The sequence below is a fragment of the Bactrocera neohumeralis genome, chromosome 3 (genome assembly GCF_024586455.1).
Source record: "Bactrocera neohumeralis isolate Rockhampton chromosome 3, APGP_CSIRO_Bneo_wtdbg2-racon-allhic-juicebox.fasta_v2, whole genome shotgun sequence".
NCBI classification, from domain to species: Eukaryota; Metazoa; Arthropoda; class Insecta; order Diptera; family Tephritidae; genus Bactrocera; species Bactrocera neohumeralis.
The window spans coordinates 19,820,512-19,835,076 of record NC_065920.1 but is presented as its reverse complement, the minus strand read 5'-3'; the positions used below and the strand labels follow the sequence as shown (position 1 = coordinate 19,835,076).

At 36.1% G+C, this 14,565-nt stretch overlaps 1 protein-coding gene across 2 annotated transcripts; it reads left to right on the top strand.

Moving 5' to 3' along the window:
• Positions 1-276: 276 nt before the first annotated feature.
• On the top strand, positions 277-2,615 carry LOC126752948 (cysteine protease ATG4B). Of its 2 annotated transcripts, none has more exons than XM_050464000.1 (6): positions 277-661; positions 722-1,064; positions 1,126-1,205; positions 1,265-1,614; positions 1,718-2,093; positions 2,233-2,615. In XM_050464000.1, exons 1-6 carry the CDS (start codon positions 520-522, stop codon positions 2,334-2,336), a joined length of 1,395 nt encoding a protein of 464 aa, XP_050319957.1. In that variant the 5' UTR covers positions 277-519; the 3' UTR covers positions 2,337-2,615. The 2 variants fall into 2 exon arrangements, with proteins under 2 accessions (XP_050319957.1, XP_050319956.1); XM_050463999.1 differs by having other exon boundaries at positions 434-661; positions 1,718-1,856.
• Positions 2,616-14,565: the final 11,950 nt, after the last annotated feature.

Sequence of the window (14,565 nt, the reverse complement as noted above, 5' to 3'; positions counted from 1 at the left end):
TTGTTTGGAAGGAAGTCCGATGATACGACGTGTGTGTTGCTATAGCAAGTAAATATCTGTGCCAAATCAGTAACCAGTTGTATGTAGAAAAAATACAGCTCAAGGGCATACATAACTACGCGGAGTGGGTGACGCACTATAAACGGTTTTATCAACAATATTGTTATTGGTTTTTCAGTAAGTATTTATTACTAAAAGTTACTATAGTTGCCAGTGAAATAGATTTTAAACGTCTAATGTTTTACATCTGCTTACTTGTATTGCGTCTGCAGAATTTCCAAAATTCTACGTTTTTTCATTGAGCTCTGCTGTTTCAGCAGCTGGTGGATTAACCTAATCACTTTCGCATTCAGTGTTTTCGTCATCTGTTGCCTAATAGTGTTAGCGACAGAGTACATTTGGCTGCGGCGGCATCCCGACGAACTGTTCCGAAACAGCGAGAGTGCGTACTACTTGCGTTTGCAGAGTATCGCAAAAATAGATCGTCTAGTTGCAATTTATGCTAATGTATCACGCAAAATGGATAGCGTATTCGAAGCATACTTAGGTCCAGATGGCGTATTGGCGGGTGCTGTGGCCGGCGCTGTCGGTGAACCCGACGATATACCAAAAACAAACACCACCGTTTGGGTGCTGGGCAAACGCTACAATGCTATACAAGGTTTTTTTAATTACATATAAAGTGAAATTGTTTAATTAACCAAATACAACGGTATTGCAGAACTCGATTTAATACGCCGAGACATACAATCACGTCTATGGTGCACATATCGCCGCGGTTTCGTGCCACTTGGCGCGCCACAATTGACTACCGACAAAGGCTGGGGCTGCACGTTGCGTTGTGGTCAAATGGTTTTGGCACAGGCCTTAATTGATTTGCATCTTGGCCGCGAATGGTTTTGGACACCAGAGATACGAGATGCAACGTATTTGAAAATAGTCAATAGATTCGAGGATTCACGCAAAAGTTACTTCTCAATACATCAGATCGCTTTAATGGGCGATTCGGAAGATAAAAAAGTTGGCCAGTGGTTTGGTCCGAACACTGTGGCGCAGGTGTTAAAGTGAGTGTTTGTTTTTTTTTTTGAAGATTTTCAAAATTTAAAATTTTGTTTTGTTTTGTAGAAAACTGGTGCGCTACGACGACTGGTGCTCAATTGTTATACATGTGGCTATGGACAACACAATAGTGACTGACGATATATGTGAGTTTCTTGCTTCATGCATTATTTTACAGAATTCTAATATTTTTTTGTACCTCTAGATTCACTATGCCTTGAAAATCCAAGTAATGATGAAACTTGGAAACCTTTATTACTCATCATTCCACTGCGTTTGGGTCTCAGTGAAATAAATCCAATTTATGTGCCAGCATTGAAAATTTGTTTCGAACTGCCTGGCAGTTGTGGCATGATTGGCGGTCGCCCAAATCAAGCGCTCTATTTTGTTGGCTACGTGGACGATGAAGTGTTGTACCTAGATCCACATACCACACAGCGCTCGGGCTCGGTGGGACAAAAGACTACGCAGGATGAGATTGATTTCGATGCCACATTTCATCAACGATATGCTGGACGTATTGGCTTCCAACAGATGGACCCTTCAATGGCGATGGTATGTTAGGGATTTGGGAAAAATTTGTTTTATTACTACTATAATAAAAATTTATTTTATTATTAAAATTTTTTTGAAATTTATCATATTTTGTTGCTTGCAGTGCTTTCTTTGCAAATCTCGCCTGAGTTTCGAAGTTCTACTGGATAACCTACGTACTAAAGTTTTGGCTGCCTGCACACAACCGCTGCTCGAGATTACAAAGTCGCGTTCGGCGGAATGGGTATCGACCCCATCGGCAGGTATTGAGTCAAATTTTACTACAATAAATACGGTGGGTTTGGTTAACTGTAACACAACTACAACCTCAACCACGGCCGCCTCCAGTGATGCTACCAATAGCAACACACCGCGCACAACTATCGCGAAATCTTTGGGCACATCTGCACGTGCTACATGCGCAGCAGCAGAGGCGGCAGCAGCCCTAGAAAATTATAAGAATCGTTGCTATCGTACACTAAGCTCTTGTGATTCTGAAGGTCCTTGAAATTACATGCAATTTTACTATAACACTAACTTTCATTTATCAATACTAACATTTTTTGCAAATTTTCTTCTGAAAAAATATTTTTTTCCGTTTTACGTGATAATAATTTTTTTTTATTTCTTTTCACGCAGACTTTGAAAATGTAAATCACATACACACCACCAGTTTGACGCGCAATGGCCGCGATGTTGACCCTGACGGCGACTCGGATGAAGATTTCGAGATAATTTCATAGTCTAAGGAAAATCGTTATACTAAATAGAAGCAAAACGAATCTTAAAAGTGTCTTTTTCTATAAAACAAAAAAAAAAAAACGGTAGTTTGTACTGTATGAAATACAATGCATGAGAAAGACAGCATTTTAATTTATATATGTAATTAATTTTTATAATTTGCAATACTGTTAGTTATATCCTTTTGATACACTATATAAAAGCACACTTAACAATGTAAATATACAGCTCCTTATATAAATACATATACATATGTATGTATATGCTAACACTAACTTTAAGCCAATGCTTTTTATTTATTTTAATAAAAGGAGAACCACAAAAAGGCGTACAGCGTGTCACAAAAATTTAGCGAAGGATTGACTTGATTTGGTCATAAAGCCAAAAGATTTGGTACGAAGCAGTGCAGAATGCGACAAATAAGAATTACATAGCGTTAAATAGTGCGGTTTTTTAATAGTCAATAAAGTAGCATAAATTTTTCATACACGAAAAAACATACACATACATACATATACAAATGTACACAAACGCGCTGGAAAAGTTTCAAATGTGTCGAACACTAAGTGGCACCCAGTGTACTATATGGCGCGTGTTAACTATAGTATAGCTGATATATAACCTATGCATGCAGACAAGTAAAAATACAATGACTTTCATAAATAGCAGAGAAAAAAAACAAATATACGACACAACAATTTATGTAAACAATTTTTAAATAATTCAATGTACAACAAATGCTTGTGCACATGCAAAACAAAAACAAAAATAAAAATAAAATAAAAAGTGTGAAATCGAAATAATTTTTCTTTTATAAATGCAATTTACCGGTTTATAGGCGGAAAAGGCTGTCAACACTGGATTTTTTTAATTAGCAATGGTTAATTGAAATATTATTATTACAAAATATGATCATAAGCAGCTATAATACCCTACACAAATACAAAAAAATCAAAAGATTGCTTACAAAAATCTGATTTGGTTCGAACAGTTTGTATGGCAGCTGTATGATATAGTACTCTAATTTGAACAAGTTTTTTGGATATTATAGCATAAGCTTGGACCATAATGTGGGCCAAATTTCGTGAGGATATCTTGTCATACAAAAAACTTTTCCATACAAGAACTAGATTTTTATCAGTCAAATTGTATGGCAGCTATATGCTATAGTTGTCCGATCTGAACAGTATATTCGGAGACTGTGGCGTTGCCTTGAAGAACAATCTATGCCAAATTTCATGAAGATATCTTTTCAAATAAAAAACTTTCCCATACAAGAACTTGATTCCGTTTGTTCAATTTGTATGATAGCTATATGCTATAGTAATCCGATATCGGCGATTCCGACAAATAAGCAGCTTCTTGAGGAGAAAAGGACGTGTGGAAAATTTCAGTTCGATATCTTAAAAATTCAAGGTCTAGGTTGCGAATATACAGACGGAAGGTCATGGCTAAATCGACTCAGCTCGTCACGCTAATCATTCTATGAGCTAAAAATAGTAAGACTTTATTCATAATTTATAAATACTTAATTTATTTTGAAAAATCTATGTCCTTCCCCTCAAAATAATCGCTTTTGGTCCCAATACACTTATGCTTCTTTTCAATCCTCGAAACAGTTTTTAAAGTCAATTAACGGGATAGCCTTCAATGCTCGTAGTTATTCCGATTTAATGTCTTTAATTGACTCAAAATGGTTTCCCCGGAGCGGTCGTTTTAGTTTGTTGAATAGCAGGAAGTCACACGGAGCTAAATCAAACGAATACGGTGGTTGGGACACGGACATTGATTGGAAATTTGGCGAAAAACTAGCGCAGAATCAATCTAGTATGAGACAGTGCATTATCGTGATGCAAAAATGAAGAGTTGTCGGCCCATAATTCCGGACTCCTTTTACGATTAGCTTCGCGCGAACGACGCATAACACTCAAAAAGTATTCCTTGTTAACAGTTTGGCCGATCGGAAGAAATTCGGAGCGCACCACACCTCGCTAATTGAAGAAAACAGCCCACATACCCTTGATTTTTGGCCTGCCTCGAGGTGGTTTTTCGGCTTTGGCTCACCTTTGCCACGATATGCGGAATATTGATCGTCAGTTTTCGGATTACAAGCATAGATCCAAGACTCATCGCCAGTTATAATACGTTTCATGACTTCCTGGTAGTCGAAAAGCATTGTTTCGCAGACGTTAATACGATTCTGTTTTTCGAAGAAAATGAGAGTTTTTAGAACCAATCATTCTTTCACTTTCCTCAGGCCTAAATGATCTTTCAAAATGGTTTCCACTGATCCTTCCGATATTGCAATGATGCCAGTAAGATCTTTGACTGTTAATCGTCGATTCTCATGCACTAATACAACCAAATGTTGATCACCAGTAGATGTTGATTGGCGTCCTGGACGTGGTTCGTCGTCAACGCGTTCTCGACCCTCTTTCAATAATGTATACCAATCAAAAGCACTTGCTTGCGACAAAAAATTATCACCGAAGGTCTTTTCCAACATTCTGAATGTTTCGGCACCAGAAATTTGATTCCGCACACAAAATTTATTGCATTTCAATGAATGGGTTTTCGCGCAAAATTTAAATTAAAAAGTCTTACTATTTTTTGCCCACAGTAGTATACTTATTTTATAGGGTTGACTTCTGAATGTTACAAACTTTGTAGCAAAATTAATAAACCCTGTGCAAGGTATAAAAATGGTATAAGTGTAAATTAACATATACATATATATATGTATGTATGTATGCATTCGCTTGTCTGTTTTGCGGCATTAAATAATGCTCGCATTTGACATGCTGCCAAGATCGGACAAGAAAATGAATTCACTAAATGCATATGCGATAAATATATTAATAATACATTGTGTATATTTGTATGTATGAATTGCAAAAATTCATATCTGAATATATTAAAATTTTGTTCGCCGATATATAATATTTGCATTGACATCTCAGAGTTTATTGGCCAATTCACAGCATGCATGTGCGGCACATGTCTATAGCCACACCCCTTTTTCTTACAACAACCACAAGTTGCATTAAGTTACATTTTCTTAATATAACGGTTCTTTCAAACAAACAACTTGTTTGCAATACCTAAACCTTATAAAGATAGATAAAGAGTTCTCCGTAATGAATGACGTAATGAATGGGTTTCCGGTATTTAACTGCCCATCAGTCGGTACTACCACTTACCGATAAACAGAACCAAAATGTTATAAAATACCTTATTTGACTAATCAGTAAATAACTCATTCAACAATAGAGATGTCGGGCTAAAACTTGGCTTATGTTTTGACTCTGAACAGGCCATAGTTTGCCATGGAGTTTATAATACTCTGAAGTAGACCCTATAAAATATATTTATAAATGATCAGCCATGTCCTGCCGTCTACATACATACATATATATACGCGGATTAGTCAATCAATTTTTCAAATATCCATCTAAAACTTTTCCGATCCTAATCAAGGAAATAAATTCGTATTAAATCCGTGGGAGACTATTCCATAGCCATCTGATTGAGCTGAGCTGGCTCTAATTCCAAATCGATATGGGAAATAGGAATACCTGTGATACAAAAAGCCTCTATCCAAACTCTATCACACTTAGGTATAATAATGTAATGTATGTAACACCTTAAGACTGGGTCCAACCTCAAAATATGGTAGGGTTATGATTGTATATGAAGTAGAATAACAAAAGACCTAAGTCTCAGGCTGGTCAGGCTCAGACCTCTAATCAGTATATCAGGCAAACACGGACCAGTCCAAAGTATACAACACTTGCCTCGGCTGTTTTTACGTTCTGATATGCTTTGGTCTATACACTGCCCATAGCAGTATCCGTGCTCTATGATCTCAAAGTCTATCCTCGCATTTATCACCACTGAAATTTTCAAATAACACCTTTGCACAGCCATATCTTCAGCTGGTACTGCATCACTAAAGTACAAGCACCTGAAAACTACTCCTTTACTTGCGTAATTTCTGTTAAGACATAATTAAATTATATTATCTCTAAGGAGCTCTAGACTACAAGAAATAGTCGATTGTTTTGGGAAAGGAGGATTAACACTGTTCAAAAACTAAGGTAAAGGTATGCGAAAAAACCTTAAGCTGGATCATAGTGGAGATCTGGGCTTTGTGGATCTCATAAGACAAGTCTTTCAATTTCCTTCAAATCTCGACGGAAACAAAATATAAAATTCCATAAGAAGTTTTTGTAGTAGCTCCATGCCATAAAATGTTTAACCTTCCATTAAAAATTCATAAGTTGATCGACAGATTTCGATTACCCTATTATGGAGCTCAATCGACAGTATGCGATGAACAGAAACCAAAGCATCGAAAAATGTAACCGTTAGCTGCCAAAGGTCAAAAATAACTACCTTGAAAAGACAAAAATTCACTCGCTTCCTCGCTGCACGGAACCTAACACTCTTCCATCACTAAATCCAAAGTAACTAGTTTCATAAACTGGACGAAGGAGTACAGACTGGACCTTAATATTGCAGTTAAATTTCGACTGTCAGTAACCCTTAGATTTTTGGTGTGATACTCGGCAGCCTGTGCTTCTTCACTCCTCCCACGACCGCCAAAGTACAAAGCCGCAACAAAATCCTCAAGTCACATGGGGCAGACAAAGAAACGTTGTTGGCGACATTCAAGGCAATCGGCCGGCCGGTAATTAATTACGCCGCACCAATACGGTCGCCTGGATGTAGTGAAACGCAAACTAGGAAACTACATACATGTCAGAACACAGCACTCCGGACTATTATGGATGCCTCTTGATGTCTCTTATTGAACATCTGCACAGTGCGCTCGCAGTGAAGGTGTTCTCGTTGAAATCATTCCTGCAGTCATCTGCTTGAAGCGGAATGGCCTCCTAGGAGCACTAAGAGATCCTTCCTCAACTACGTCGATGACATAAGACAGTTCGCCGACCAGATTTCGTACGCAACTAACTTCAGACATGCACTGACTGCCATTCACAGTGAAGCCATAAACACTTTCACCGACTTCCTCTCAGTGAATGGCGTACTTGGAGTCAAACCACCACCCATTGCAGACGAAGAGTTCGAGTTGTCGCGAGAAACGAGAGTGACCCTTGCGCAGTTTCGTTCTGGATACTGGCAGGTTAAACTCCTACTTATCCAGAATCGACCCCGACAAATCAAGCATATGTTCAGCATGCACGAGTCTCCATATGACTCTGACTCTGAAAAATTTCCTGTTTGCTGACCTCAAAAGGATGCTTTATGATTTTATGAACACAGAGTAGATATTTGACGAGACTGTGGCATATTTTAAAGCAGGAAATAATTCGTTTTGAAAAGTATGGTCGTTTTCGCTGTGGTATGGAGTCCCATGAAAAAGATGGAAAACATGGCATTGAAAAAGGAAAGATCGCTATAATCAGTGTATCATCCTCAATGACAGCTAAATCACTACATGGATGTTGCCAGCACGCTCAGAAGTGTTTTAGGAATGGTTCAACGAAAGAAACGACTCTACAATTGTATAGGTCAATGACTTATAGTTAGAAATATGTATTTAAATAATATATAAAGTGACCTCTGTACTTTCAATAAGGAAGCATTTTCATAAAAAAATACTTTAAATTATTACGCAATAAATTAATTTACGTTGAAATGGAATTCTATCAAACTAATTGATCTGATTTTAATGATTTGACTGCTGCTTAACATTTTGATCTACCTTTTCGCCATTCTTTTGCCTCTATTTGTTTAGGTGACAAACATTTATTATAATAAGCGCCGCATTCCAACGTCATCGGTTACGCTGACTTAAGTAAATACAAAAAAAAAAAAACGAAATAATATAGTCGCTTAGAAGTCGATGGAGCAAACTGGTTGGCTCATAAAAGTGCTTTAAATGCTAAAGAATCATTAGGTGAATTAAGAGCACTTTTCGGTTTCTTTTTCGCGAATTCCGAAACACAAAAAACTGTGTAGATCGCTCGGGGGTAAAAATACACAAAATTAATAAATAATAGACTTCAATTTATTATGGCTAAAATATATATTGGCAAATTAAAGCGTGTCAGCTAAGAAAAAAAACTTATTACGCATGCCAATTTGACAACGAAAATACAAGGTCTGTCGCAAAAGAAACAGGACTGTTAAAAAAAACAACAAAAAATTAATATTTTTCAAAAGTTATATTTTTTTTATTCAAAGTAGTTTCCTTGTGCTTCGATACAGCGTTTAGCCCGGTCAATTAGCATTTCAAATGGGTGTTTAAGGTCATTTTCCGGAATGCTCTTGAGAATATCGGGCGTCGCCTTTTGGATAGCTGAAATGTCCTGAAACCAGTGTCCTTTCATGGGCAAATGAAGTTTTCCAAATAGGTAAAAATCACAGGGTGCTAGATCAGGTGAGTAGGGTGAGTGATTAATGGTTAATATGGAGTGACAAGAGTCGACCGATGACACGGCGCATTATCGTGCAACAGGCGCCAGGACCCTGCCTCACGGTATTGTGGTCGAGCACGACGAATGCGTGACAAAAGACGCTTCATAACACCAAGGTAAAACACAGCATTAATCGTTTGGCCAGGTGGGACGAACTCTCGGTGTACAATACCCACGCAATCGTAAAAACAAATCAGCATTGTCTTTATTTTTGACTTCTGAAGACGACCGACTTCTGATGGTCACAGAGGTCCTCACTACCTTCTTGGAATCGCTTAAATCACTCATGCACATTACTACGGGATAGGCACTGATCACCATAAACTTTTTTCATCATTTGAAATGTTTCAGTAAACGTTTTCCCAAGTTTAAAACAAAATTTAATATTTGCTCTTTGTTCAAATTGCATTTTACGACCGATGACCAAAAGCTGCTGTCACTTTTTGATCGATAACATCGATTGTAGTTATCCAATTGTCTTAAAATATTTACGAAATGTCAACAAGAGATCAAACTTTTTATTTCATATACCCACCAATAGGTGGCGCTACCAGAAACAGTTATATTTAAAAAGTTCTGTTTCTTTTGCGACAGACCTTGTATAAGAAATACGAGGGTATTTTGAAAAGTCGGCAACAAATAAATATTTCTGCTCTATAGTTTTACATTTAACAATAATCGGAAAATTTTTATATTCATTAAATGTCCGGAAGTTAAGTCGTCTTATTGGATAGCAAGCAATTCGATTCCGAATTGAGTGATTTTTTTCTAGCCTAAAGGAGGTTTCTACCTTGTGAGATCAAAAAAATCGCATTTTATATTTTGCGGATAGATAAATCTTTCAAGAATATCTCAAAATCTGAAATCTGTTAAAAGACGAAAGTTATCGACCCTTTAGTGGAGTGGTGTCAAGCGCGTGTTAATAATATACACAAATATTTGTGTAACAAGTTAGTCTTAGGAATATTAATAAAGAGGGCGTATTTTTGTGCAGCTCAAAATATGATATATTTTTTTGTCTCTATTAGCTCGCGCTGATCCGCCGCGGTCTTGCTTAAAGGTTTATTTCTCAAAGACACATTTTTCCAATTACTGAAAATTCTGAAGAGCGCAAAAATTGAGCAATCGCCTTGAATATTTTTACACGTGTTCATCCAAAATTTTGAAAAGTTTTCACTTAAAAAGAATTAGAGACAAGAAAGAGATTTTATTTTTCAAAAACTCATAGTTTGTCATGTTCTCTACTTCGTTCTAGTACCAGGGATTGGGAAAATTTGATCCTTTTACCTATTACACCTTCTGAGAAAAAATATTTCCAAAAAAGGAAGATTTCGGGACACCTTTCTAAAGTACATATGTACAATGTATCTTTAGCATTACATCAACTATTATTTCGAAAAGAATTTTTTTGAAGTCAAACTCTCACTTTCAGCCGACATAAGGATGAAAAGCGGTAGAGTTGTATGAACCCGATACATCTTCTTGGAGTTATATGTATAAGTGAGGAAAGTTCTCTGGTTGCCATTCACTTGGGAGTGGCCAGAAACGATTCTTTTACTTATGGCTCAAGCAACTCACGACTTCCAATTTTAGACCAAGTATCCTCTGAGTAACCAGAGAATATCCGTTTGAAGGCGAGCAAAGTGAGAAACCGAACCATCCCTCCCCAGGGTTGTGTGCTAGGTTTGGGACCCGTCACGTAAAAAACGCTCCCAATAAAAAGAAACAACAGCATCGGATGAGATTCCCCCTTTTCATGACGAACACGGCAAAAGCATTAAGGATTATGATTTAATAATCCATGCACCTGGAATATCCGGTCCCTTAATTGGGAAGGTGCCGCATCACCGGCGTGCAAGAAATACGATGGACGGGACAAGGACTAAGACGAATAGATACTTACAACAGTGGCCATATATAGTAAACTACCGCAAATTCAGTATGAGATTCGTGTTGGGAGAGAGACTGGCATTCACTCCGGAGGATGAACGTCTAGCCACAATCCACATCAAAGTGAAGTTCTTCAAGAGCTTGACAATCCAGGGGTAACCAAAGAAAAGTCAAGAGTTTTGACGAACTCTTGAAGAACCCCCAGAGGTGATAGCCGAACACTGAATGGCAGGGTAATGCTCGAAAATTTTACGAAAAGATGCGACGACTTAGCATGCATCAGCTTCTTTGTGGAATATGGTCGGACGAAAGCATGCCCAACGATTGGAATTTAAGTGTGTTCTGCTCAATCCATAAAAAGCGAGACCCTACAGCCCAACTGCGCCTACCGTGGGATAAGCTCCCTCAACATCGCATATAAGGTTCTATAGAGAAAGACTGAAGAACCCGATACATAGCTTCCGAAAAATACCGATTTTATAGTTTGTATCAAATTTATTGGCATTTGAGTCTTACTAACACATTACAAGCACTTCATTAAACATGCCATATAACCAAGTAAGGGTACCTTTTGCAATAACCTTTTTTGACAGATCACGCGTAAGTCGTGTCAAACAGAGTTCTGTGTATTTTCTTTAGAAAAGTAGGGAAACTCGAAATGGATCTCCCTATACTTATAGAAAAATGGTTGCTATTCAAATGTTTTATAATTACAATAATAATTTAGAAGAAAAAATTAAACTTACCAATATGTTTGCAGGGATTCTTCAGTATATAGAATGAGTTGTGGGTTAGCGTAATTTTTCCTATAACATTCATATATATGAGAATCTGAAAAGAGAGCGGAACGGAGAAGAACAATAAAATATTGAAAAAATTAAATTTAACTGATTAAAAAAGCATTCAACAATACTACGAACGTATTTCACAATCATCCAAAGGTAGCAGGATATAATAAAATGCATTATTGCCGAAATATAGTACAATTTGGATCTTTACTGATTGCTATAAAGGAGTAAAATTGTGGCTATGTTTTCAACTTTAAGTATATATCCAAATAATCAATAATTGACAAGCTGAGTCAATTTAGATATGACCCTCTGTCTATACTGGACCTGGTTCGTCAGTTTTTGAGAAATCAATCTGAAAATCACACGTCCTTTTGCTCTTTTGTCGGAATCGCCGATATCGCATAATAACAGCATATGGCTGCGTAAAAGCTGACCGATCAAAATCAAGTTTTTGTATGGAAAACTTTTTATTTGGCAAGATATCTTACCGAAATCCGAATTATTGTCCAAGACAACGCTTTAATCTCCGAATATATTGTTCATATCGAACTTCTTTAGATTAAAGCTGCCATACAAACTGTTTGTAATCTTTTCTTTGGTTATGTTTAACTTTGTAATCGGCGTTACGTTCCGAGCTAAGCCTCGAATCCATACTCAAATAATTTTTTTAACCTTATCATATATCCCTTTTCATCTTAATGACATTACAATAAAGATCGTATATAAGTCTAATACCTTGACATGAGCTTCCGTCACCATCGAAAAGGATTTCTATATTATTTCTCGGGGCCCATTATAATGTAGTAGTTTGAGGTATATCCTACCACTATGCAGTATCCAGATTCGATCCTTACTTGGACCACTGGCAACAAGTTTTCTGCTAAAGAAGTTTGCCAGGCAAGGGGAAAAATTGTCACATTTCTTCCAACGCTTTTGGCTATTTATAATCGACTTTAAACTAGTATTTAGATTTCTTGGAAACAGAAGCTCAAACAGTCACTTTTCAGTGTTGCCAGAATCTTGTCATACAACATTTGTCCGCACCGCACGCCGCAACAAACCAATCAACCAATTTAATTAGAACCAATTTGACTGAAACGTGCCATAATTAAGCTGAAATATTGCCAAATAATTTTACCAACTGAAAAAAAAACAAAAACCACAGCAAAAAGTGTTGTTATTGAAAAAACAAAAAACTATTATTCAGAACATTTATGTGGTTCGAAAACAATAATTAAAAAGTTATATAATAAATAGAAGCCAGCACAATAACGCCACCGTACAGCCACTATTATTTGTTGTTGTTGATATTATTTTTATTACAAATAAGCGGGCAATCAAGCGGTGGCGTGTCTTTTTATTGGCTTCTGCGATTTTTTGCATATTCTTTTTTCCTGACCAGGAGGGTGTTGGCTTATGCTAAGCTGTCCAGAATGGTACAGTTAATATACGTATGTTTATACATATACATATATGTACATATAATATGTATATATTAATATATATTTATATACATATAAAAAATTATACGTATGTAGGTAGCTACATATGTATTTGCAGATTGCGCGAAACTTTTATTGTGCTGACAAGTTTAATTTGAAACTCGGTTTTTATTATTTTATTGGCGCTGATTTTTATGCTTCGCATGTGATACGCATGAACAAGTCAAAATGGATTAGTATTTATAACATAATTGTTGAGGAGCCAGAGAGTTTTACCGATTCGTTGGGGGAAGTGTATGATTTTTATATAATTATATTATATTGGTAAGTGAAATGCTAGGCGATAAAAGTTGAAGGTGTTCTAGCAGTGTTAGAAATTGGCCTACATTTTCTCTATACTGTAGATATGGTATTCCAGCGCTGCTCAAATAGTCTAAAATTGTGTGGTATTACTACAATAAAACGATAGCAAATCTATTTCGAAGACTGAAAGAGCGAAATCCGCAACATTTTTCCTTGCTCTCAGAATAAGTAGACAAGATGAGGCTTTTTTGAGAGACGGCATTTGGAAAAAAAAAAATAAAAAATTCATTTACAATATTAGCGTTATATATACTCAGAAATTCAAAATTTTTATGGTTTGTTAACTAATACTAACAAAGAAGCTATCCCACAGCTAACTAAACCTCAAAATATTGAAAATTAAACAAAAAAACTCGTGAGAAGCATACACCTGCACTTTAATGGCGTTATTTCCTTTCTCCCAGACAACAAAGACACAAAATGTGAAACATTTTAAAAGCACTTTGACACCCACAACTCAAACATGTCACTTTTACAAATACTATTTGGATTTTTGTTGCAATTTAATGTTGTTATTTTATTAATAATTACAAGCTGTCTAATGATATTAAAGCCAAAAGCATCAAATCTTCAAAAACGTTGACCTTGCGCCAGTTACAAAGTGGTTTAAGTACATTCGAAAGCAGCAAATGCCCATTACTACTATATACCAGATATTATTTATATGTGTATGTATGTATATATAAATGAAATGTCGTTCAACACTCGCCATTGTATGTGAAAGCCCCAATTGTTATTGTATAAAAGCGGTAAGCATCAATCAATAATTTGAAGCCACAATTTCATTTGCAAAAACGCTTCACATTTCACTTTCATTTTACATATAAATACATATATACACATACATACACATTCATATGTACATCTTCCTCCTTTGTTCATTAATGAAGCATTTCCTTGTAACACATCTTTGTTAGACAAATAAAAATATGAATTTGCAACAATTTCACTTTTATATTAGGAAAAAAATAAATATATATATACAATAGATAAACAAAATAATTAAAATAACATTTTAATTGTCATCTCAAGGTCAGTAGCGAAGTTTTGGATACAGATTATTCCATAAGCATCATATAGCTATCGCTTGTACTGTTTGCCGTATAGAAACACGTGTCAGTAAATTCATAATAATATATAGGAAAATAAAATGTTTATGATAGATTCGTGGTCGAATTTGTAAACAAAACAAACCACTTAAGATTTATATGGTAAATGAGTACTTTTATATAATGGGTTGTCAAAAAAGTCTTGCGGTATTTTTATTGATTTTTTTTTTTTTTTTATTGAAATAGAAATGAA